Below are 27,977 nucleotides of genomic sequence, written 5' to 3' on the forward strand. Positions count from 1 at the left end.
GATTGGAATTATTATATTCTTCTTGAAGTCTGAGGGTATTTCGCCTGTCTCATACATCTAGCTCACCAGATGGTAGAGTTTTGTCAGGACTGGCTCTCCCAAGGCTGTCAGTAGTTCTAATGGAATGTTGTCTACTCCGAGGGCCTTGTTTCGACCCAGGTCTTTCAGTGCTCGGTCAAACTCTTTACGCAGTATCATATCTCCCATTTCAGCTTCATCTACCTCCTCTTCCATTTCCATAATATTGTCCTCAAGTACGTCGCCCTTGTATAGACCCTCTATATACTCCTTCCACCTTTCTGCTTTCCCCTCTTTGCTTAGAACTGGGTTTCCAATCAAAGCTCTTGATATTCATGCAAGTGGTTCTCCTTTCTCCAAAGGTCTCTTTAATTTTCCTGTAGGCAGTATATATCTTAACCCTAGTGAGATAAGCCTCTACATCCTTACATTTGTACTCTAGCCATCCCTGCTTAGCCATTTTGAACTTCCTGTCGATCTCATTTTTGAGACGTTTGTATTACTTTTTGCCTGCTTCATTTACTGCACTTTTATATTTTCTTCTTTCATCAATTAAATTCAGTATATCTTCTGTAACCCAAGGGTTTCTACAAGCCCTCGTCTTTTTACCTATTTGATCCTCTGCTGTATTCACTATTGCATCCCTCAAAGCTACTCATTCTTCTTCTACTGTGTTTCTTTCTCCCAGTCCTGTCAATTGTTCCCTTATGCTCTCACCGAAACTCTGTAGAACCTCTGGGTCTTTCAGTTTATCCAGGTCCCATCTCCTTAAATTCCCACCTTTTTGCAGTTTCTTCAGTTTTAATCTACAGTTCATAGCCAATAGATTGTGGTCAGATCCACATCTGCCTCTGGAAAAGTCTTACAATTTAAAACCTGGTTCCTAAATCTCTGTCTTACTATTATATAATCTATCTGATACCTTTTAGTATCTCCAGGGTTCTTCCATGTTTACAACCTTCTTTCATGATTCTTGAACCAAGTGTTGGCTCTGCGCAAAATTCTACCAGACGGCTTCCTCTTTCATTTCTTAGCCCCAATCTATATTCACCTACTATGTTTCCTTCTCTCCCTGTTCCTGCTGATGAATTCCAGTCACCCATGTCTATTAAATCTTCGTCTCCCTTCACTACCTGAATAATTTCTTTTATCTCATCATACATTTCATCAATTTCTTCGTCATCTGCAGAGCTAGTTGGCATATAAACTTGTACTACTGTAGTAGGCGTGGGCTTCGTGTCTATCTTGGCCACAATAATGCGTTCACTATACTGTTTGTAGTATCATACCCGTACTCCTATTTTTTTATTCATTATTAAACCTGCACCTGCATTAACCCTATTGGATTTTGTATTTATAACCCTGTATTCACCTGACCAAAAGTCTTGTTCCTCCTGCCACCGAACTTCACTAATTCCCACTATATCTAACATTAACCCATCCATTTCCCTTTTTAAATTTTCTAACCTACCTGCCCGATTAAGGGATCTGACATTCCACGCTCCGATCTGTAGGATGCCAGTTTTCTTTCTCCTGATAATGACATCACTTTGAGTTGTCCCCGCCCGGAGATCCGAATGGGGGACTCCGGAATATTTTACCCAAGAGGACGCCATAATCATTTAATCATACAGTAAAGATGCATGCCCTCGGAAAAAATTAGGGCTGTAGTTTCGCCTTGCTTTTAGCCGTTCGCAGTACCAGAACAGCAAGGCCATTTTGGTTAGTGTTACAAGGCCAGATCAGTCCATCATCCAGACTGTTGCCCCTGCAACTACTGAAAAGGCTGCTGCCCCTCTTCAGGAACCACACGTTTGTCTGGCCTCTCAACAGATACCCCTCCGTTGTGGTTGCACCTACGGTATGGCTAGATGTATCGTTGAGGCACGCAAGCCTCCCCACCTATGGCAAGGTCCATGGTTCATGGGGAGGCTCACATGCTTATGATGGTATATTGGACCACTTTCTTTTCCTATTTGGTAACCGCTCAAAAACGTGCTCCTTTAGGGAAAAGTCCTTTAAGAGGGTGGTCATCTTTGAACAACTTATAAAGAAAGTAGGTGGCCAATACAGCTTCTCTCATTGCTGTAACATCATTCAGAGCTGCAGTTCGTCTAATGGCCAGTCCATAATAACTATGAAGAAGGTCTATTTTAGTTTCTGTCTTTCTGTCTCGGCCAGACAGAGATTTTCCATCAGATACCAACTTTCATTTCATTTTTCTTGTTTTTCAATCTAGCACCCATCCTCTTTTGCCCATGTCCAAAACACTCCAGTTTTGTTACCAAGGTATCACCATTAACATAGACTTCATTAATTTTATTGAAAGCTTTAGAGTCCCCATCGTCTAGGTACTTCGTATATGTCACGTTGTAAACGGGCACCGACCTCTGAAATATTTGTAGAGCTCCTAACACTCCATACCTCCACTGCAACGATAATAATTCTTAGAACACTGATGTTCAATATGTCCTCAAGTGTTACCATGGCATGTGTGGCAGTACTTAGATAAGCACTCAACATCAACAAGTTTTCCATTCACCATTGTGACTAAGGATTGTGTGCTTAGCCATGTCCCATCAAGTGCAACAGCAGTGTCACTGGCTCCATTAATATTCACAATTTATTCTACTGCACGTTTCATAGAAGCTTTAGACAAATCCGTCAAGGCAGCTAAAAGTATTTTTATGTACTTGCTGAACCTACTCGGTGGAGGAGGAATGTCCACCAAACCATAAAACATTTAAGTAGCCTTTTTTCCTTTTCCTATTGCACACATTGGATAAACTAACTTCAAGTTCACATCATATGAATTACGCACAACGTTCGAAGTCATTTTCGAGGTAGATTTATTACAGGATCTACACACAACAACTAGTTTTGAGGCTAAACCCTTCCTGCTACTTTTTTGTTCAGTTATTTCCAGACAGCGTACACCATCACATTGTTTACATTTCGCCACTTCCTTTATCAAAGAAGATAAGATGCCCACATCAACAACAACAAAGCCACTAGAAACAGCGTCATTGTTAACAAAAAATTTGAATCACCGCTGGGCATGCCATGTGGGCGTTTCTTCCCTGAAGAACTGATACATAGGTTACTTTCAACAGTGTAGCTTGCTTTGTTCGTGAACTGGTTACCTCGGAATTTCCCTTTATTGAATTTCTTGATGCGTGGCATAGTTCGTATTTACTGCACACTAAAGGATATGTACCTCCCTAAATACATGTAGCACTTGCAACAAACATTCAGTAACACGTGAACAAACTGCTTCAGCGAAACAAAAGTAAACACTAGCAAATATAGTCACTTACAAATGTTATAAACCGGCACTTTTACCAACATATACAATGTATCATACGTGTAATCGCTGGAAACAGAAAGTTCACAGTTCTTTTCGGAATAATACTGGTTTCTGTAACAGAATTGAAGGGGGAGTTACGGCATACATGACCGTAACTTTAACATTTTGGTATGTGTAGGGCATTTTTCATTTGAAGCACTATAATGTATATATCAATGTAATCAAGAAAGACTGTAGAATTTAAGAAAGTCATAAAAAATAGATTTTTCCACCATTTATAAATACCCTCTATCCTTAAGTGTACTTCCCAGAACGATTGGAAGGGCCGAACGACACTCTTCCCTTGTAAAACAACAGCGAAGCATTTGTCTGGAGACCATCCCACCTCATACATGTATGACCCCACAGACCTTGGTTTCCCTCACAATATCGTCCTGTAGAAGCTTTCCTGTTGGTTCCTCCCGTATTTTCTCTGACTTCCAGACTGGGAAAATTCCCACCCTACAACACCCAAGCCCTCTCCCATCCCCACCCCATCCATCGTCCCTGCTCTCTCCTCCACCACTGGAGATTGGTGGGAAAAACTCAGACTGTGCTGAGTTGTAGATGTGGAGGCATCAGTGTGTGTGTGTGTGTGTGTGTGTGTGTGTGTGTGGTTACGATATGTTCAACTCAAGAAATGTTAGTGTTGAACAGAGAGGACTTCAATACTGCTTAAATGACTGTATTACCTGTAAATTTGTGACTGAGGATTGTTTGCCTATCTTCCTACATAAGGACTGGGAAGAAATGACAAAGGAAGAGTGTAAAAATAATTCTTTTCAGTAAATACTGGTGACGCTGTGGGATAGCTTGAAGATGCATTTCGTAATTGACGCAGACGGTTGGTGATGCTCAAACTGGCGACCTTGTTTGAAACAGTTAGTCAATCTGCCTCTTCCACTGAGGAAGAGGTGATTGGCAGTATTCCAGCAGGTAGCTGATATTTTGCAGACACATTGCAGGTACAGCAACCACAGCTGTAAGCAGTAATCTTGGCTATTAATAAACCGATTCAGTTGTATTTATTCCTTTTATTATTGGATCACCAACGGTTTCGTGACACTAAAAGCCAAATCTTTGGTGAACATCTGCATAGCAATAAATCCAGAAAGAAAAGCAACCCTGAGATATGCACTGGTATGGTATATCATTTAAGATTTTAATTTTTTTTAATATTAAAAGCTTTTACATAGAATATTAAAATGTTATTACTCACATGACTAAAACATTACAGCGGGAAAACACCGCTAAAAGGCTGCTCTCACAGGATAAAACAGCCGGTTTCCATTGTAGTGGATGAGTCCTACACAAATCATACCATAGTGATCACTGGTAAGGAGAAAATGAATGAAAACTATTAAGATCTATTTTTGGGCCAGAAGGAAAAACCAAGAAGTGGATGCCACAAAATGGAGGGATGTCCTACATGGACAAAATCGTCAAGTTAATAGCTATTGACGGAAAAGGAGAACCTAAAAACTGCACTTATCACTTCTCACATCTATACGGAAACGAGAACAGGGGACGCGGCCGCATGCTCTGTGAAAGTAACGACAAGAAAGTAAACAGCTTGCCTGTTCAAATGGTTCAAATGGCTCTGAGCACTATGGGACTTAACATCTGCGGCCATTAGTCCCCTAGAACTTAGAACTACTTAAACCAACTAACCTAAGGATATCACACATATCCATGCCCGAGGCAGGATTCGAACCTGCGACCGTAGCGGTCGCGCGGTTCCAGACTGAAGCGCCTAGAACCGCTCGAATGGCTCTGAGCACTATGGGACTCAACTGCTGAGGTCATTAGTCCCCTAGAACTTAGAACTAGTTAAACCTAACTAACCTAAGGATATCACACACATCCATGCCCGAGGCAGGATTCGAACCTGCGACCGTAGCGGTCTCGCGGTTCCAGACTGCAGCGCCAGAACCGCGCGGCCACTTCGGCCGGCAGCTTGCGTGTTGACAGCTTGCACATACGCTGAAAATGTGCGACCTCGACCGGATAATTGATGGTCTTTCGGGTCAATGGTCAATGATAACAAAAAATATTGGAATCTAAAGTACAGATACTTTTTGAAAAACAATCTGTAGAATAAGAATATGATAGTGACAGCAGACATATTATAATTAAGCCCACAAGTTATGCTAAAGCTAGGGGATAAAAGAGGACATTTGCATATATTACGGCAAGAAAACAGATATGGTGGCAGAGTCGACTGAATAAAGCTTAAAACTTTAAGAACATTAAAATTTTAAAAATTATTCTATCATAAAAATATTTTAAAAAATTCCTCACTTTGACAATTAAAAAGATACAAAACTGTACTGAATTTTGATACTTTTAAGAGTAGATAAAACTTAAGAAAATTTCTAAAAATTTTAAAACATACTTGAAAGGAAGACGTGGAAAATCTAAGATAATGAGGAGGATGCGCAGGAAGTGGGAAAGTGAGGTGGTGAGGTTGGGAGGGGTGGTTAGGAAAATGGAAAGGTACAGGAGGAACTAAGAGGGTCTAGGTAAGTAAAGTATTATGTCAACTAACTTAAGCGGTCGAGGTTTGCCAGAATCTTACGGTGTCTCAACTCCGTTTGTCCATTCTGAGTTTGGTGTAGAAAACGACTAATGAATCTTATAATTTCGTGCTCCTCCAGGTTACTTAAAGTGTGGTCCTTGGTTTCTCGATGTAAAATTCTTAAGTTAGTCGTGAGATCGGTGACGTAATGCCTCTATTCAAGGAAGTGAGTATTCAAGGCAAATTTTCAGCTAGAAATCGGGGGACACTGCAGGAGCCTCCACGAAGATTACGTTCACCACTCGAACAACAAGCAATCGGGCGTCCCCTGGAAACGACCTAGTCGGCCAATCCTGCAAACGCTGGAGCACCAAAACCAAAGATGACAAAATAACTCTCCGAAGAGGCTCAAAAAAGGCCTTCATCAAGACCATCACTAGTGACAACTTCCTGCAATATTGAAGGCTTATCTGTAAATAAAGAAATTTTATTATCTGACATGTGCAGACGAAACAACTGTGATGTTTTAGTGATACAGGAAACACATACAGCACCAACTAGCCATAGACCAAATATACAGGGCATGAAATTAGTTCTTGAGAGTCCACACGAAAGGTACGGAAGTGCTATATTTGTGAAACCGAACTTAGACGTATGCTCCTGTGCTCTGACCTGCGAAGAAAATATAGAAATTTTAACTGTTGAGCTACATTCATGTACTGTAACATCCGTGTACAAACCACCCAGTGCGAGGTTCAAATTCACGGAGCCTGGAAATTTCCATTCAAGAAACATTAAAGTTGGACTAGGAGATTTTAACCGTCACGATCTCGCATGGGGCTATAAAGAGACAAATGACGATGGCGAAATGCTGGAGATCTGTGCAGACCAGGCTAAACTGAAATTGATACATGACCCAAAGTTGCCTGCATCATTTAACAGCGGAAGATGGAAACGAGGATATAATCCAGATAACATCTTTGTCTCCGAAAAGGTATCCCTGCAAACTGTAAAACAAATCGAGGACCCAATTCCAAGATCGCAACACAGAGCAATAACTTGCTGCATTACTGCAGTAATCAAATCAGATGTAATGCCCTTCAAGAGACGCTTCAATTTCAAAAAAGCTCATTGGGAACCTGTCACAGAGGACCTTGATAAGTAGATCTTGGAAATTAAACCAGAGATACAATCATATGAAACTGTTATAGACCTTATCAAGAAAATCTCTCGACGGCGCATACCTAGAGGGTTTCGCAACCCAGTATTTCGCTGGACTCAATGGTAGCAGCAAGGAAGCTCTGAAAGAGCATGAAGAACTGTTCAATAAGGACCCCTTCTCAGAGGAAACGATCCAGGCAGATGAGGTACTGATGTCTGGTATCTCCGAAGCGAGAAAGGAAAAGTGGTGCAACCTCCTACAAGAGACGGACATGAAGCACAGCAGTAGGAAGGCATGGAAACTGGTCAAAAGTCTCAACAACGACCCAACAGAACCAAAACCAAATTACACTGAAGTTACACCTGATCAGATAGCTCACCAACTACTCATGAACGGAAAAACTAAAAGGAAGATCAGGATTGGCAAAATTAAAAGAAAATTGAACGAGGAGATTAGCTTCCTAGCTCGCACGTTCTTCATTCAGGAGCTACAAGATGCCATCAACGATTTGAAAAACAATAAGGCCGCTGGCCTCGACGATCTGAGATCTGAGCAAATTAAACATTTTGGACCGAGAGTACAAGCATGGATCCTAGAGCTAATGAATAACTGTATTACAACAATGCAAATTCCTAAACTGTGGAGGAAAGCTCGGGTTACTGCGTTACTAAAACCAGGGAAAGGCCCAGGTGAAGCTAAAAATTTCCGGCCTGTCTCACTGCTTTGTCATTTATTTGTTGTGCTGGAGCGAATGATCCTCAAACGCATAGCTGATTGTGTGGACAAAGCCCTCATTAAAGAACAAGCTGGATTTCGACCAGGAAAATCATGCTGTGGCCAAATCCTTAATCTCACACTGTACATCGAAGACGGCTATCAGAGAGGAGAAGTAACTGGGGTCGCATTCCTGGATCTCAGTGCTGCATATGACACAGTTAACCATAAGTTGCTTACCCAGAAAGTGTATAAAGTCACTAAGGACTACACCCTTTCCATGTTCGTGCAATGAATGCTGCAGAATAGACGCTACTATGTAACCTTACAATCCAAAAACAGCCGATGGAGGACACAGAAAAATGGACTTGCACAGGGTAGGGTCTTGGCTCCAATATTATTGAACATCTATACCACCAGACACGAATGTTCATATATGCTGATGATGCAGCAGTGGCCACACAGGATAAAACCTTTAGCCGGCCGCGGTGGTCTAGCGGTTCTAGGCGCTCAGTCCGGACCCGCGCGACTGCTACGGTCACAGGTTCGAATCCTGCCTCGGGCATGGGTGTGTGTGATGTCCTTAGGTTAGTTAGGTTTAAGTAGTTCTAAGTTCTAGGGGACTGATGACCACAGATGTTAAGTCCCATAGTGCTCAGAGCCATTTTTGATAAAACCTTTGAACAAGTGGAGGAGAATCTCACAGGAGCCTTAACATTTTGAAAGTCAATGACAAAGCAAACTACTTTGCTAATTACTGGGAAGGGAAGATATAAATGGTGCATCCGGATACGGAAGAAGAAGAAGCTAGAAACCCTAAGCAAGTTGACGTCGCCGTAAACGAAACTGTACGTATTGCCACAGGATGCTTCAAACCAACTCCCACAGGCATCATTTATCCCATCATAGGCATAGCACCACCCACTACCTATGACGACGGCAATAATCTCAAACCAAACCCTAGTAAATCTCAAATATCCGCCTTTCATCTTAGGAACAAACAAGCCAAACGGAAACTCCGAGTCATGTGGCAAGGGGAAGAGCTGAAACATACAAACAGCCCAAAATACCTGGGAGTAACATTGGACAGAGCACTTACTTTTAAGCAGCACTGTCACAACACTAAAAAAAGGCCTGTGCCAGGAACAACATACTGCGGAAGCTAACCGGTTCATCGTGGGGAGCTCAACCACATGTTTTGCGCACCACGGGTCTGGTGCTGAGTATCTCAGCAGCGGAATATGCGGCGCCAGTTTGGAGGAACTCTGCTCACACTAAGCAAATTGACGTCGCTGTAAACGAAACTGTACATATTGCCACAGGATGCCTCAAACCAACTCCCACAGGCATCATTTATCCCATCACAGGCATAGCACCACCCACTATCCGCAGACAAGTAGCCGTCGAGATCGAAAGATCAAAACGAAGGAATGATCCTCGACACCCGATGCATATGCACCGAAAACAACGTGTCCGGCTGAAGTCCCGCAGGAGTTTCATTGAAACTACTGAAGAGCTCGCCACCAAGCCCGTCGCAAGGCGGCTATCTCTTTGGGAAGAAATGGTGCCACACTCCACAATGGAACTACTTGAGGAGGGATCTGCAGGATTTCAACTACCTTTTACAACTTGGAGGTCATTAAACCGGCTGCGCACTGGAGTAACTGGGTGCAAATCAAACCTATTTAAATGGAGTTACAGTGATAGCGACAGGTTTGAATGCGGAGCAATACAGGACATGGACCACCTACTGATTTGCCCAGATATGGCTATAACATGCGCTAAAGATGATATTTTGAAAGTCAATGACAAAGCAAACTACGTTGCTAATTACTGGGAAAGGAAGATATAATTGGTGCATCCAGATACGGAAGAAGAAGAAGCTAGAAACCCTAAGATAGTCTTTAAATCTGGTGCTAAAGTTCCTGCCTGTTCGTCCGATGTATCGCATGCCGCAATCATTGCAGCTGATGCAATACACCCTGGTTGCGTTATATTTGGAACAAGGGGCATGTTCACTGTGCATATTGTTTGTTCCAACGTTACTGTGTATGAAGAAAGCTGGTTCAATATTTCTGGTCCTCAACGTCTGACGATATTTTCGGAAATAAGAAGAAATACGGGATTTTACGATACGTGATATCTGCGGCCTTCCGACTACTGGCATTGATTAGGATGCAATCCGTTGAGTTGGCTTTTCTTCTTCTCTTTCTGAGGATACCCCATTAATATCAGTGACGAACTCATTATCATGGGCATTTTTGTAGGATATGTAGTGTATGATTCGAAACTCTCTAACAGAACTTTTCTTTGATAACCGGTCACTATTGGGCCTGTACAAAAATCACCTGAAGGCCACAAAATTTCGGCCTTTATATCTGGAATGTCCCGCAGTTCACTGGATCGTGTCTATGTTGGAGTCCGGAATAGACCTGCACCATGCTGTTTGAGACTCCCCGTGCAATGCTGATGTTGTTCAGCAGGCTGTGGTTGCGGAAATTGAAAGCCTCTAGTGCACTTTTGCGAGTCGTAGACAGATACATCCGTGGTCTGCTGTTGGTTCGCTTCATCCACAAATTTGTGAGCAGCACAGGCAATAGCAGCTTGTTGTCCTGCTCCAACATACGGACGATAAAGACCCCATGTGCCGGAGGTCACTGCCACATTTGCAGCCACTGGGAAGCTGGGCTGTTGTGCTGCTGCAGATCTCCATAAGATGGCGGTCACCGCCACTGCAGTACCCGGTTGTATTGCTCAGCAAAAAAAAAAAAAAAAAAAAAAAATAATAAATAAATAAATAAATAAAATAATATATATATATATATATATATATATTTATTTATTTATTTATTACAGACATAAGACATAGATGTCACAAGTACAGATGCAGTGTCATTAATTAGGGGTATTTACTCTTCTGCTTGCTGCTGCTCTGCTGGGAGGCGCTGGGCGATTTCTTTTGCTGCTGACGTGTCATGGTCCGTCCACTTACTGCAGCTGGGACTGGTGAGCTGTTGAAAACTCACACGTTTTTTAATCGGCTACAGCTACAGCGGACTACTGGGCTTTTATTAAGTTTTATATTTTTATAGTTTTAACAACTGTATGTAAACACTTATTATACTGTATGAATTGGTCAACCAATTATGTAAGATTTTAATTCCTTGGCATCAGGATGTAGACAGTGTAACATACAGAAGTTTGGTTCAGTACGGGGAGCATGCTGGTACAGCAGAAGTCGTTAAGGCGACCATTTGCAGGAAGTAGGAAATCCGTGCTTATGTCCCGGTCCGGCACAAATTTCGATGTGTCACCAATGGGTAGTGTATCTTTACGTAACACAGCTGATATCAAGTAATTCTGTTGACGAATAAATTTCGAAATACTGTAGTGGATGCTGGCTTCATATCTATCTTGCCTACGATACTGTATTCACTATGCTGTTCACATTAGTTTAACGACATCCCTATTTTCTTATTATTGCAGTAACTCTGGCATTACCCCTATGTGATTTTGTATTTGTAATATTCTACTCACCCGACCAGAAGTCATGTCCTTCCAACCACCATACTTCACTAATTTCCACAATAACTACCTTGAAAATATAACACGAGTTTTTTATTTCCTGACGATGCCTTTCCTTAGTAGCCCCCGTCTGGAGATGCAGATGTAGGACTATATTACCATCGGTTTTACTTAAGAGGATTTGTTGTGTACAAAGTTCCAGGTAGTCAGCACGTACACAACTTTCCCACTAGAGCGCACCCCACTAAGCACAACAGCGCAGGCGCAGCGCTCATCCGTCTCCGCACTACGAGATGGCGCTGCCTTGGAGACGGACCAAATTCTGCTTCCGCCGATCCGCGTATTAATATGTAACGCAGCCAATGAGATTGCTGCTAACGTAGAACCTTTTCTCCTCGCGGATGACTCTCGCGCAGTGATACCTGATTAGTCAGTCTGCATTTGTCTTCAACAGTCTATAGTCAAGTTTCAGTCTGCACCTAAGAAGATTATCATATTCCTGTACAAAGCCATGAAGATAAATGTATAGACACTTTGTCAAGTATCTGAGATATGTGAGAATAAGATTAACGTAACAAGGCCAAAGGAACTTCAGATTGTCAATTGTAAAAAGCATCCATAATCAAGTTAAGTAATTTTATGCTTGTTATTATTTTAATAAATGTGTGTGAAAATTAATCAAGTTCTGTTTAAAGTTGGTCACTGTCAATCTGCTACTCTAAGCGTTCAAGTGACATTTCTATCGTCTGACTTAACGGCAGAAGATAAACACGCCACAATAAGACCACGAGACATATTGCTGACACTCGCCTACTTCATTAGAGCGACAAGTCAAATAATCTGATGGTGTGTGTACGGAAGGTCTTACAGTACGCACACCACAGGATTGATCATTATTTAACCATACAGGAGAGTATCATGCCGTCGGGAAAAGCCGTTCGCAGTACCAGCACGCAGGACCATGTTGGCTGATGTTATAAAACCAGCTCAGTTAATCGTGTAGACAGTTGCCACTGGAGCTACTGAAAAGGTAGCTGCTCCTCTTCGGGAACCACACGTTCATCTGGCATCTTCATAAATACCCCTCAACTGTCGTTGCATGTATGATATGGCTCTCTGTATTGTTGAGGCACGTAAGCCACGCCATATCAGAAAGATCAAAAGCTTATCACTAAAAAATGCATCTACCTCTCGATCAAACTATCCGGTTCTGCTTACATAACTTCCCGCTTCATATCGTACTTAAGAAGCAGATGAAACTCAGTTTCCAACTCTCACAGCACACAAATCGGTGCAAATTCTCAGTACGCCTCTCACGTCTATTCTTCTTCATTTTCCTCCTTTACCTTTCAGATTATTTTCTTATAATGTCATTAATATGAGGTACCTTTCACCTGTTTACCTGTGTTCTATTCATTGCCCCTCCTGATCATTTTATAGCAACTTACAGTTCTAATTCACACTTAAAATCGTATTACAATACTTGTTAACAATATTACTACATAAGCCGTCACTTTCTCTTAGTAGGACCACGACTTTTCTGTGTTTATGGCATTTCTTATGTCTCTCGTATTTTCTGAGTGGTGACAAAGCACAGTCACTTCGAGGCATATATGTAAGGCCGAGAAGCTGAGACAGCCAGATAATCTCAAAGATATTCTGGCTAAAATGAATTCCAGAAGATATAGACTTCCTCTTATTGCTTTAAATATATGATAAGCTTCTCTGTATTCTCATAGTGGTGTCCCTGACAGAGAGGTGGTGCTATTGATTGTTGTCATTTTACTGATTACTGAGCACAATAATGTTTATTTCACTGAGAGAATTTGTAAGACCCACTTTTTCCAATCTTCATTTCAACAAGAATACGGTTTAATAGTTTCTATTCGTGAAGTAGTGTCTGATTACGTCTCTTGTCTAGTTCTGTGAAAAGTGTCGGTGATAAGAATCACTTACATATACCAGTTCATACACCAACAGAAAATCTTTTTTAAGTGATATCTAAGTCACATGGTTGTTGGTTACTGAACATACATGTGACCCCAGTGTCTTTTTCTTTCACGTAAAGTCTTGTCAGAACGTGACGTCGATATAAATTAGAAATTTTTCGAAGCAACAAGTAATCGGAATTAAATGTAGTTTAATTTTTCTACATGAACAAAATTTTGTACAGTATGAACGTGATACAACTTTGTAATTATTATATAGTGTACAGCAACTTCCTGTCTTCTCGTAGTAACATTCAATACTGGTATAGCTGTTTTAGGATGAGCTGGTTATCCCAATTGTGGGGTCTTACCGTATTGTTATTCTAACAGTCACGATACCATGTCTTCACAACTCTGACGTCTCGGTTAAAGCGCTCACCTAGCTCAACGCTGATATCAGCATCTGAATTTTAAGGCTCATTAAGCAGTCTAGCTACGAACGAGGTTCTGTTTTCCAGCATGCTGAGTACAAAATAATTGTAATTTCGGTCTCTTTGGATATTACGAACTCTTTGAATGATAGGCAAGCTTCCCTCTCAGTTTCAGTCACTTTTGATAGTAAAACAGCGTCGCACACAATTTCTTAAGTCAGGTCCAACAAAGTCACATTCTTTCAATTTTGCTTGCAAGATATCAGTAAACTAGGACACAAAGAAAATGCAGAAAAGTCACAAGTAATTTTAGTATCCCATGAAAAAATAGTAAGTTCAGAATTGCCCGAACAATGGCCTCCTATTATGCTCGTCTGTTTGGTGATCATATATCACTAAAGAAAATACTGAAGACATAGGGTGAACATCTTAACTAGGCAGAAAATTTTGTTGCCATGTGCCGGAAGACTACCGCTTGCCTCTTTGACGTCAAAAGATACCAGAATGCATATTTGCAGGATGCGAAACGTAAACTTTTACAGTCTCTCGCTCTATATAACTATTGCGACACAATCTGTCGGGATCCAGTAGTGAGAAGACTGTACGAGTAGAAGTAACACGAATGCTTGTGTGCATTATATCTGCGATATTCATCTATATGACCATGTCAGTGCCTCATGCATCTGTTGCTGGTTGCGGCCATAGTAACATAAACTACATACACTATATCTACTGTATCAGTTCATCAGTGCGCAAGCGCCCCAATACCTCACATCAGCTATTATATACCAGTCATCCTATCACAACAGAATCAGGAGATCCAACTCATTTAGTAGGCTAGCTGCACCCCTATAAAACTAAGATATTCGCAAACTCCTTTGCTGATATCGCTGTCCGCCTCTAGAACAAGATACTGTACACTCCACACACGACTGAATGCCTTGTAGTTTCTAAGAAGTAAAAGCTCCTATTTCTGTCACCCTCATAACGAAATGTCAAAAGTAACGCTCATGACATAACTTTCCCCGCCCCTATCTTCTCCCAGTTGCAAGTCTTTTTCCTTTCCTCAAGGCATGGCACGTTCTGTCGCCTTACATTCATTTGCTATGTGATGTTTCGTTCCCATCTCCCTCCCACTTCCAGTTTTTTCTCTCGTGTAGGTTGCACCTAGAGCTAATACCTAAAATCTAACTTACCTTAAACTGAAATTACTATTTTCATTATCATGTGGGAATGTAAACTGTGTTTGTGTTTTTCTATATTATTGCAAATAGAGTTAATTTGTAAATATAGTATAACACACTGAGGTGATGAAAGTTGTGGGGTACCTCCTAATATCTTGGTGGACCTCGGCTTGTCCGGCGCATTGTAGCTGCTCGACGTGGGATAGACTCAGCAAGCCACTGCAAGTCCCCTACAGAAGTGTTGAGCCAAGCTGCCTGTATAGCCGTCCATAATTGTGAAAAAATTGCGTCTGCAGGAGTTTTTGCACAAACTGACCTCTTGATTACGTCCCACACTTGTTCGACGGGATTGTCTGGTGATCTGGGTGGCAAAATCATTCACTCTATTTCTCCAGAATGTTCGTCAAACGAAATCAGAACAATTTCGGCGCGGTAACGTGGCGTATCGCCATTTCTTTGATGAATTGCAGTTACTGATCAATATTTACATTTATTTTTATTGGCGGGACAGAGATTCTATTCCTTCCTACTCCCCATAAATAACGATATTGTGATATTGTGCTACTGGCCATTAAAATTGCTACACAACGAAGATAACGTGCTACAGACGCGAGATTTAACCGACAGGAAGAAGATGCTGCGATAGGCAAATGATTAGTTTTTCAGAGCATTCAAACAAGGTTGGCGCCGGTAGCGCCACGTACAACGTGCTGACACGAGGGAAGTTTCCAAACGATTTCTCATACACAGACAGCAGTTGACCGGCGTTGCATGGTGAAACGTTGTTGTGATGCCTCGTGGAAGGAGGAGAAATGCGTACCATCACGTTTCCGACTTTGATAAACGTCGGATTGTAGCCTATCGCGATTGCGGTTTATCGTATCGCGACGTTGCTGCTCGCGTTGGTCGAGATCCAATGACTGTTAGTAGAATAAGGAATCGCTGGGTTCAGGAGGATAACATGGAACGCCGTGCTGGATCCATACGGCCTCGTATCACTAGCAGTCTAGATGACAAGCATCTTATCCGCATGGCTGTAACGGATCGTGCAGCCACGTCTCGATCCCTGAGTCAACAGATGGGGACGTTTGCAAGACAACAACCATCTGCACGAACAGGTCGACGACGTTTGCAGCAGCACGAACTATCAGCTCGGAGACCATGGCTGCGGTTACCCTTGACGCTGCATCACAGACAGGAGCGCCTGCGATGGTTTACTCAACGACGAACCTGGGTGCAAGAATGGCAAAACGTCATTTTTTCGGATGAATCCAGTTTTTGTTTACAGCATCATTATGTTCGCATCCGTGTTTGGCGACACCGCGGTGAACGCACATTGCAAGCGTGTATTCGTCATGGCCATACTGGCGTATCACCCGGCATGATGGTATGGGGTGCCATTGGTTATACGTCTCGGTCACCTCTTGTTCGCATTGACGGCACTTTGAACAGTGGACGTTACATTTCAGATGTGTTACGACCCGTGGCTCTACCCTTCATTCGATCCCTACGAAACCCTACATTTCAGCAGGATAATGCACGACCGCATGTTGCAGGTCCTGCACGGGCCTTTTGGATACAGAAAATTGCATTCTTTGGCCCACATCCGACTGCTTCTCAAACCACTCCCATAGTCGTACGAACAGCACAATATGTTACAGATTTCCTCTCTCTCAAAGTCTTTAATTCGCTTACGACTCCAAGGGTTTCTAGCGTAGGTTCTATCATACAATATGTTACAGATTTCCTCTCTCTCAAAGTCTTTAATTCGCTTACGACTCCAAGGGTTTCTAGCGTAGGTTCTATCATACATGAAGCACTGGTATAATGAACTAAGCCAAATGTTAAAAAGGGAACAAAATGAGTAACTGAGGGTAACAACAAATTTTAACTGCTCCAGTCGTTTCGTCAGTACAAACAAACACAACGTTAACATTAGTAGTTGAAAAACGTGTGGAAGCAATATGCCCCAGCACATCTTGAACCAATGCTTGAATGAAAGTCGTTCCAGAAAAGCGTAGCTACACACGCGTAATTCCGTTTCCTCATGGAGATTTTGATTAAACACACAAAGCGACAAGGTAATTGGTATTAAAGATTAATACGTCTACATCACTGTAATTTTATTTCATGCAAGAATCAGATGTAAGCCACTGCAGTATTAACAAATCACGCCATACACCACAGTAGTTATAATAGGACAACACAAGTAACACATATAACCTCTTTTTGATCAAATCTTGTAGCAAATATCTGATGACTGCACATCCGATGATGTGACGTGTAGTTTCTGAATATAGTGGTAAGCACGTTAGACAGAACATCCGGCATCTGCAGGGTAGTCGCACACCCTAAGCTCGGCGTTGTACTGCAGGCCCTCCGGGCACGGTATCAACCAGGCCACGCCGTTCTCGTCGCACTTGTAGAAGCTGTTGCAGTCACTGGGGTTAGGCAGCTGGGTGACGTCTTCTGGATCCCAAGGTGGACAGGTGGGAGCATCCTCAGCTGGTTTCTGCGTGCTTTCGCCGTTACCAGAGTCGGCGTTACCATTATCCTGATCGTCGTCAGAGGGATCGTCGCCAGGTGGGTTACTTGGTGTAGCTGACGAAGAGCAACCGGCACTCTCTGGGTAATCGCACACTCTCAGCTCCGCGTTGTATTCCAGTCCTTCCGGGCACGGTATGAGCCAAGCCACACCATTCTCGTCGCATTTGTAGAAGCTACTGCAGTCATTTGGTTTTGGCAACTGCGTGACGTCGTTTGGATTCCACTCTGGACATGTAGGAGCATCTCCAGCTGGTGGATTCGGGCTTACCTCATTACCTCCATTAGAATTTTCGTCATCTTCATCCCCCTCAGAGGGCGTATCTTCCGACGGGTTGCTTGAGCAACCAGCATTTTCTGGATAATCACAGACTCTCAGCTCTGCATTGTATTCGAGACCAGCTGGGCATTCAATGACCCAGGCAACGCCGTTCTCGTCACACTTGTAGAAGCTGCTGCAGTCATTCGGATTGGGGAGCTGGGTGACGTCATCAGGATTCCACGGTGGACAGGTGGGGGCGTCGTCAGAAGGTGGAGCTGGAGAAGTACCTCCATTGTCATCTGATCCCCCACCAGAACCATTATCGTCATCAGCAGGAGGAGACGAGGATGAGGAGCAGCCAGCTCTCTCTGGGTAGTCGCACACCCTCAGCTTTGGATTGAACTCGAGGTTTGCTGGGCACGGGATGACCGTTGCGACACCTGACGGCTCGCACTGAAGGAAGCTTGAGCAGCTGTCCGGGTTCGGAAATGGCCCGGACGCTCCCTGGCAAGTTGCACTAACCTGAAAAAAATTGCTTACATGTTAGTATTCTTCCATTATCACTGATATACAAAACACGTGGTTAAACCGAACCCCATCGACAATATTTCGGAGCTTGTTCAGGAATATGGTACGTTAAGAGCTATTTGGAAAGATATTTGGCGCTCTAGTTGATCATTACAGAGTAATTGCAATTCAATTGAATTTTTACTGCTTTTATCTTTGTATGTCTACTGCACTGAAAATTTCTGCACCATAGAATAATTGTCGACAGTAAGCAGTGTGTGTTGTATGGAAACAAACTTGTTCCATTCACCCAGCTAATAAGCTGTTGACAATAGTAATATGCACTTTACTCATCGCCCCCATGTATGCATTGTACTACATGGTATACTGTCTTGGTATTGTCTTTAGGGCAGCGTTAGCTGGTATTTAACAGTGGTAGACAGCGGTACGGATAAGTTTCCGGACAAAGAATTGTCAGATATGAATCTCGTGCAAGGATTTACTGAATGTGATAGAAGAGCGGCACAACGACGTAGCTATGGTAACAACATCTGTGCACAGGCGCCTGCATGAAACGGTGTTTGTTTTGGAAACTTTAGTGATTTCATAATACAAGCATCTGCTGTGAAGATATTTTTACGGGAATAAATGTAGATGTGATATTAATCCATATGAATCACAATTAAATTGTTACTTTGCAATGATCGACTGTAGGTCGAGAGTCGGTTGTACCTAAAGACAAAAAATTTTCCTGACCAATTGCCAAAATTTTGTCGGAGGAGTTCTGATTCACATTGTACAACTATAAACCTACTTTTAGTGTTATTTCTTGGAAGTATGTCAAGTACTCAAATAGATTCTTCAGCTGTTATAGTTTTGTGGGCTACATATTTAATACATTTCTCTCCTCACCTGTAGCTTCTCATTGTACTTGTCACAGTACATTTTTAGTTCGACCAACTATCGTACCTTTACTACTGTATCTTTTACTTTTCGTTGTGTTTCGATTTTTGAGTGTATCTGGCCAGTGGTAGAACGCTAAACGTGCACTACAATAACCTAAGATTTTTTTGTTTCAGGTCGACAGAGGAGACCATCAAGAAAGAGGACCTAACTTGCTTCAGCGAGAACGTCTGAGAAACAGCCTGTGGATTTGACCTTCTCAAAATAATGGCTGGCGTCTGAGCGAAGACAGATCATTTTTTTAAAAGTCAAACGATTCTTCCCCTGTAATTGGAGGTGGTTTTACTGTCATTTGTTCTGATCTTCCGGCTGAAGACAGATGTGATACAGCTCTCCTTGCTACTGTATCCTGTGCTAGCCTCTGCATCTGTGAGTAGCTATTACAATCTAGCCTTACTATATTCGTCTGTTCCCCTTCCTCCTCTACAATCTTTACGTCCCACACTTTCCTCGAATATTATATTAGTGATCTTCTTATGACTCATAATGTGCCTTATCAGCTGGTCTCTTCTTTTAGTCACATTGTGCCACAAATACTTGAATTCCACAATTCTATTCAGTAATTCCTCGTTATTTACAAGATATGCCCATCTAGTCTTCTGCATTCTTCTGTAGCACCATACTGATTGAAAAACTATATTCTCTTCTTGTATAAACTGTTTATCTTCCACCTTTCACTCCCATACATCGCTACACTCTAGGCAAGTAATTTCTGAAAAGACTTCTTAACACACAAATCTATGTTCGATGTTAACTAATCTCTTCTTCATAAACATTATTCTTGCCATCGCCTATATTGTCTACTTCGACCATCACGAGTTATTTATCTGCCCTGATGGTACATCTCATCTCATATACTACTTCAAGCGTCTCGTTTCGCAATCTAATTCCACATTATCACCTGATTTAATTCGACTCTCTTCGTTTCAAGTCGCTGTCCATCCCGTTCAACTGTTCTTCCAAATTATTTGCTGTCTCTGATAGAATTAAGTTATCGACAAACCTCAAACTTTTGATTTCATCTTCCTGAACTTTAACTGTTACTCTAAATTTTGTCCTTGCTCAATGTGCGGATTGTATAACACCGGGGATAGGCTACGTAATTGTCTCAGTCCCTTCTCAATCACTGCTTCCCTTTCATGTTCATCGACTCTTACAATTGTCGTTTGGTTTCTGTACGTGTTGTAAACTGCCTGTCGCTCCATGTATTTTTCCCTGATACCTTCAAAAATTTCGAAGAGCCAGTCTCCTTATATCCGTGATTAAAGGTAATTGCAGCCTAAATGGAAGACGTTTTACACCTTATTTCACACTAATGGATCTAAATGAGTGTAAATGACTTCATCAGAAGCCTCCTGTAAATCATACATCACTAGACCTAGACCTTTCTATTTCCGAGCTTAGCAAGAAACAGACGACAGAGAGAATTTTTCTTCATACAGAGGCCGTACAAGACACCTGTGACATCAAAAGCCTATATTCTGCTTTATAGGATAATCCTGTCGCATTAATTCTATGCTTCGTACAGTGTTACCTGTCATATAGATACTACAGGCATTAACGACTGAATATAGCTGATAGAAGTTTTACTTTACATAGGTAAAATAGTTTAGTAGATGAGACTTAACCTTAACCCGAATTCAATCTTTTGAACTGTTTTTGTAATTAATAGCTATATTCGTAGAACACTTCGACTGAGAAGATTCGAGTTAAGAAATACAAAGCAGGATTATTTCATCTTCGCCACTATTCACCTACATACGTATTACTTGGAGAGATAAGAATTTCAACAGAACAATCACACTAATAAATGGCTCTCTGGTATATTGAAGTAAGTAAACTGTAAATCATGAAGTTGAACACAAACGTACATTAGGCATTGAAAACATTAATAGAGCTATTGGTTTTTAGACTCGGCAAGCGCCACATACTCTGCAAAATGGTTGTCATGCACTTACCACAGTCACCTTTCGGATGGAAGCTGCGCTGCTGCTTCCAACCAAGGCAGCCAGTACGACAGACACAAGTAGTGGCGATCCTGGAAGATAACGCACAGTGCAACACACAACTTTTCACACGAGGAGATTGGTAACACAAAGATACAGATGATTTTTCCAAAATGAAGCTGCATTTTAATGCGTCTACTCGTCGGTTTGCCCTAAGCTTTCATTTCCAGTAAAGCAAAGGAATTACAGCGATTACTGTTTGAAGCTTCACTATTCATCTCAGATTCTTCTATGTGGGATAATATATATTGCTCTCGATCTCTCCATAAAACGCACTATTTGAAAGAAATATCCTTCTTAAACGCTAAACCCGAAGTAATTTTCTATTCTTATCAGATTTACTTAGCTCTCCACTTCTCTGAAGTTGAGGCTGACGGAGAGCTGGATATGAACAGTGTCAGCGGTACAAATGTAATACGAAACTACAGTTGCGCAAATGCATTGTTTCTAACATCATTGCGGTGGTAGCCGAGTACTGTTATAAATCACAATCAGCAAACTTTTGGTAGTCTCTGATCTCCAACACAACACTGTGAACTGGAAAAAAGTCGCTGTAAAGCCATTACTTTATCTCTAAAGTTAACTTCATCACCTGCTGCTTAGGCAACAGAATGCATTAATTTCTGATGTACTGCGTTTCTATTAAGGCGTTTCTGATCCTAATATGTACACTACTGTCCATTAAAATTGATAGACAAAAACAAATGCAGATGATAAACAGGCGTTCATCGGACAAATACACTATACTAGAACTGACATGTGATTACATTTTCACGCAATTGGGTGCACAGATCCTGAGAGATCAGGACCCTGAACAACCACCTCTGGCCGTAATAACGGCCTTGATACGCCTGGGCATTGAGTCAAACAGGTATAGCTGCAAATGCAGCTTCAACACGATACCACAGTTCATCAAGAATAGTGACTGGAATATTTTTACGAGCCAGTTGCTCGGCCACCTTTGACAAGTTTTCAGTAGGTGAGAGATCTGGAGAATGTGCTGGCCAGGGCAGCAGTCGAACATTTTCTGTATCCAGAAAGGCCCGTACAGGACCTGCAACATGCGGTCGTGCACTACCCTGCTGACATGTAGGGTTTCGTAGGGATCGAATGAAGGGTAGAGCCACGGGTCGTAACACATCTGGAATGTAACGTACACTGTTCAAAGTGCCGTCAATGCGAACAAGAGGTGACCGGGACGCGTAACCAATGGCACCCCATACCATCACGCCGGGTGATACGCCAGTATGGCCATGACGATTACACGCTTGCAATGTGCGTTCACCGCGGTGTCGCCAAACACGGATACGGCCATCATGATGCTGTAAAAACAGAACCTGTATTCATCCGAAAAAATGACGTTTTGCCATTCGTGCACCCAGGTTCGTCGTTGGAGTACACCATCGCAGGCGCTCGTGTCTGTGATGCAGCGTCAAGGATAACCGCAGCCACGGTCTCCGAGCTGATAGTTCGTGCTGCTGCAAACGTCGTCGAACTGTTCGTGCAGATGGTTGTTGTCTTGCAAACGTCCCCATCTGTTGACTCAGGGATCGAGACGTGGCTGCACGATCCGTTACAGCCATGCGGATAAGATGCTTGTCATCTCGACTGCTAGTGATACGAGGCCGTTGGGATCCAGCACGGCGTTCCGTATTACCCAACTGAACCCACCGTTCCATAGTCTGCTAACAGTCATTGGATCTCGACCAACGCGAGCAGCAATGTCGAGCTACTATAAACCGCAATCGCGGTAGGCTACAATCCGACCTTTATCAAAGTGGGAGACGTGATGGTACGCATTTCTCCTCCTTACACGAGGCATCACAACAACGTTTCACCATGCAACTCCGGTCAACTGCTGTTTGTGTATGAGAAGTCGGTAGGAAACTTTCCTCATGTCAGCACGTTGTAGGTGTCGCCACCTGCGCCAACCTTGTGTGAATGGTCTGAAAAGTTAATCATTTGCATATCACAGCATTTTTTTCCTGTCGGTTAAATTTCGCGTCTGTAGCACGTCATTTTCGTGGTGTAGCAATTTTAATGGGCAGTTGTGTATATCCTTAAGAGTTCCCAGAACCTGTCTCGGTCGGTTCTGTTCCAAACTGCTTTAAGCTGGTGTTTTACAGGCTTTAGCATTGCACTTGATGTATTTTCAGATAGTGGTCAATTCCCTTACTTGTTACATATCTGAGAATGTTTAGCTTGGAGAAACCTCAATAAACAATACAAAAGAGACCATTTTAGCAACAACTCTGTGCGAACAACTTAGTTTAAAAGTACGATGTAGATTTTCTAGCCAAATAGAAAATATATGAAAAGTTACAAAGATGCAAATATCACGGCAAGTTGCTCTTACCTCTCATGATGCCAGTCCGTTGCTTTCCGCAAAAGGTGCCTCAGACTTACATTCGCACCGCTTAAATACTCTCACAAGGGGCCGTCTTCCTGCGTCAAACGAAACCACCCGAACAGCAGCTCCTCCGATAAGAAACAAATGTACCATTATGCATATCGCTGTACTCCCGATGCATTAGTTACTTATCTGATGCTGACAATTGCTATTTCATCACCTGAGAACATACATAATTTACCGATGGTGGTCTTTAAACACTCTGCCAGAATGATTACCCAGGAAATGTATCGGATGAGATGTAGATGAGATACAAATCGCTATTCGCAGAAACTGCGTATGAGTGGCACGACTACACATTTAACTACTATTACGGTAACCAACTACGTTGCTTCTAGCCTTCGTAGCCAAGATGGCTTACACATACTGAGACGCTGTCTCTTGATATTGGAGAAGCAGTTCCGAATGTGTATGGTGGAACCGTATTTAGACCTCACTGTGAGAAAATCGCGCTATATGGTACTCACGACCAAAACGCATCTGAGACAACGGAAAATGTTTTGGTATTGGCTCACCCCGACGCCCGATTGCAGAGATCGCAAACAATATGTCGCCTAACAAGTGCATGCCAGTCATCCAACTCTCTCAGACGCTCAACAGGTGGAGTACGCACCACAGAAACATGTTAAGAGCTTGTACCTTCATTAGATCGCTGATTTTCACAGTGGCACCCTGGGGACATGTAATCTTTACTTGTTCTGCACGCCTGCACCTCGTGCAGAAAAAAATTTACGCGTCATAAGCCATGTTTTACACTACACACGCATCATAGACATGCATACCTAGTTCTGCCTCTCAGAGGTCACAGTAGAATTCTAAGAGGGCGTCCTGAAAAATGATGTCTTGATGTCAAAACACTAAGAGATTTTTAAATAAAACGAATGTTATTCTACATCTCTGTTCTTCATGCCTACATATTTATTTCTCAACATAGTCACCCTGATGACGAACAAATTTCTCCCAATGCGAGACAAGATTGATGATAACATCACTGTACAATATTTTACTTTGTGACGGAACCACAACGTCACCTCTGCTTGTATTGCTTCATCAGTATCAAAGTGATTTCCTTGAAGGTGTTCTCTAAGTTTTGGAAACAGATGAAACAGGTATGGGGCCAATTCGGGACGTTACGAAGGATGATCGATGACAGTGAACCCAAGGTGTCAGATTGTGGCAGACCTCGGGTGTGATCTGGCGTTGTGAAGCTGGAGGAAAAAGTGTTCCACGTGTAGACAAACTGTTAGAATTTGAAACTCGATTACAACACGGTGTTTGTCCTGCACCGACATTGATAAGTTAGACGCCTCCATGTTACACGCAACAATTTGGAGACCTATAGCAGCAGAGGAGGAATAAGGATAAGAAACAAAGCTATAGCATCATAATAACGTCCGTTTTATGTAAAAAGTTGTAAGATTTGTCGCATAAAAAATTCAGAGGCATTTATTTTCATCACGCCACCATAGAATCTCGCATACGAATGTATGGGAATTAAATTGGCTCGGACCAGTTTTTCACTATAACCTTCGGGATGTGTAATCAAAGCCGTAAGTAAACGCCATTACAAAGGTAATTCTAACCATATATCTTAAAGTAAGCACAAAGTGGCAGGAAAACGATGTTAGCGAACCCTGTAGTTCAGCAGATCTAACTGGTGGTGGCTGCTATACCACCACGACAACCTCAGGCTACAGATGGGGAATTGATAGCATGAAGACACGAAGATAGCTCTCACTGTAGAATATGACCCACTGCGAGAACGAAACCTGTGGGGCCTGCTCAGAACACTTGGTTAGTGCCCAACGGAAACACTACAGATACTGAATCGAATGCATACTAACTGTTTAACACTCAATGCTACTGTGCTGACAATTGATAATCACACACTACCGTGCTAGTCCCTCGGTCTGTTACATAGGTTTCCTCCCAGCAGATTTCATGGTTCCGCTATCCTCTGTCCTGCTAACAGCTTTCAAACGTTTTCTGTGCACTGTCTCTCCACGTGAGACGAAATTAATTTATGCACCATAAAATATCCTGTGGCTTCATAACTACTGTGCAAGCCATTACATTGCGGTACAATGTGCACGGCATGTAGGAAACGTCAAACTGGCATGAAGTGTACAAAGTAGTCATACGTAATGGCTTCTACATGCTACTTACAAGCAGAAATAACGCAAATGTTTGTCATTCGAAAATTCAGTGAAATTTGGGCGTTTATGAGAAGCTGGTGCTAAGTCTCGTGTAGGAAGCAGAGACGTGTGACAGCAAGAATCAGATTACGGCTTCTGTAGGTACATGACCTGTTCAGACAGTGATTCACCGTAGCGCGATATTACTGCTCGCTTTGGTCAACAGTTATGTCGTTACGGAATCGATGGGTTCAAAAGTTCCAGATAAAACAACATACACGATCTTAACCCCTTGGTGGATTAGCGCCCGAGACGACAGACATACTGTTACGTAAGTAATAGTGAATTATAGATACGCGTCACAAACCTTGAGTGAGGAAATGGACTAACTTGCAGTTGGAAAATACATTCTAAGACAGAAAAAACAGCATACCACAAAGAAGTTATACAAATTGGTCTGAAACTGATGTCCACATGAGTAAACAAAGGACATGCCGACACTAGGGCATAAAGTCTTCGCGAATTCCATTCAGTCTACTCAACTGGATCGTAACTATGCTTCGTAGACAGGCGCGTGAACAGTATACGAAGATGTCAACTTTCGAAAGAGGACGTGTAGTTGGGTTCAAAGAAGCCGGATGGAGTAATCCACGAAACTTCCGAAAACTGAATAGGTGGGATACCACTGTTTGATGATGCTGGCACGAATGGGTTAACTATAGTGGGATGAAAATTCAAGGTGGAAGGATATCAGTGATACGATTCAGTGACTACATTGCTATCCTCAGTGAATATGAAGAGGAATCACATGGTCTATTGAATGGCATGAACAGTCTAATGCCGGCCGCTGTGGCCGAGCGGTCCTAGGCGCTTCAGTCTCGTCCCGCGCAACCGCTACGGTCGCAGCTTCGAATCCGGCCTCGGGCATGGATGTGTGTGATGTCCTTAGGTTAGTTAGGTTTAAGTAGTTCTAAGTTCTAGGGGACTGATGACCCAGATGTTAAGTCCCATAGTGCTCACAGCCATTTGAACCATTTTTTGAACAGTCGAATGAGTGCACAGTGTGACTTGAGAGCAAATCGAAGAAAGAAGAAAGTAATGAGAAGTAGCAGAAATGAGAACAGCGAATAACTTAACAGCAGTACGATGGTCACGAAGCAGATGAAGTTAAGGAATTCTGCTACTAAGGCAGCAAAATGACCCATGACGGAGCAAGAAAGACATCAAAAGCAGCATAATACTGGCAAAAAGGGCATTTCTGGCAAGAGAACTCTATTGCTATGAAACATAGGCCTTAATTTGAGAAGAAATTTCTGAGAATGTACATTTGGAGCACAGTATTGTATAGTAGTGAAACATGTACTTCTGGAAAAACTGTAAGAGAAAAGAATCGAAGCGTCTGAGATGTGGTGCTACACACGAAGACTGAAAATTGGGTGAAATGATAAGGTTCTGCGCAGAATCGGAGAGGAAAGGAATAAGTGAAAAACACCGACAAGAAGGAGGGACAGGATGACAAGACATCTGTTAAGACATCATGGAAAAGCTTGCATGTTATCAGAGAGAGCAGTAGAGGCGAAAATCTGTATGGAGAGACAGAGATTGGATTACATCCAGCAAATATTTGAGGACGGAGGTTGCAAGTGTTAGTCAGAGATGAAAAGGTTGGCACAGGAGATGAATTCTTTGCGGTTCGCATCAAACCATTCACGAGAGCGATGACTCAAAAGAAATTAGAAGAATAAACAACATGAAATAAAATAAAAACTTCAAACACAGCGTCAAGAACGAAACTTTCGACCTAGACAGACGACAGAACGTGAGGATGGGGCAGCGATCAGAGAGGCACTTGGAGCACGACTTTCTCACTAATTACTGATATCTCTGGTGATTCAGCCATTACAAGGATCGCAGAAAGAAGGCTGAGCTTACGGGCCCACATGTACCGATTGACTGTGACCTCTGTACACCAGCAAGCTCGGCAGCAGAGGTGTTGGGTACATTCGGCCTGAAATCTCGTTGTTTGAGGTAGAACTATCTTCATCGAAGAGTCCCGTCCCGGTGACCAGCAGACATGTGTTTGGAGACATCCCCGACGTGATAGTCTAGGGGCTATTTAGTTTCATAGCACAACACCTTTGGCTGTCGTCTGTGGCATCCTTACGGCACAGCGGTACGTCGACGATATTCGTAGCCCCGTTTTGTTGCCCTTAATGGTAAGCCACCTTGGTCCTTCATATCAGCAAAATTATAACAGCTCGCACACGGCAAGAGTTTCTGCTGCTTGTCCTCTTCCTCGTCATATCTTACGATATACCAGTAAG

At 42.5% G+C, this 27,977-nt stretch overlaps 1 protein-coding gene across 1 annotated transcript; it reads right to left on the reverse strand.

Annotated features, from left to right (window-relative positions):
* Window positions 1–16,960: 16,960 nt before the first annotated feature.
* LOC126262891 (chondroitin proteoglycan-2-like) lies at window positions 16,961–23,515 on the reverse strand. The gene is made up of 3 exons (XM_049959781.1): window positions 23,465–23,515; window positions 21,061–21,140; window positions 16,961–18,154 (listed from the first exon to the last, which is right to left on the reverse strand). The coding sequence occupies exons 1-3, from the start codon at window positions 23,469–23,471 to the stop codon at window positions 17,138–17,140; spliced, it is 1,104 nt and encodes a 367-aa protein (XP_049815738.1). The 5' UTR covers window positions 23,472–23,515; the 3' UTR covers window positions 16,961–17,137.
* Window positions 23,516–27,977: the final 4,462 nt, after the last annotated feature.

Source organism: Schistocerca nitens, chromosome 6 (assembly GCF_023898315.1).
Source record: "Schistocerca nitens isolate TAMUIC-IGC-003100 chromosome 6, iqSchNite1.1, whole genome shotgun sequence".
Lineage (NCBI taxonomy): Eukaryota > Metazoa > Arthropoda > Insecta > Orthoptera > Acrididae > Schistocerca > Schistocerca nitens.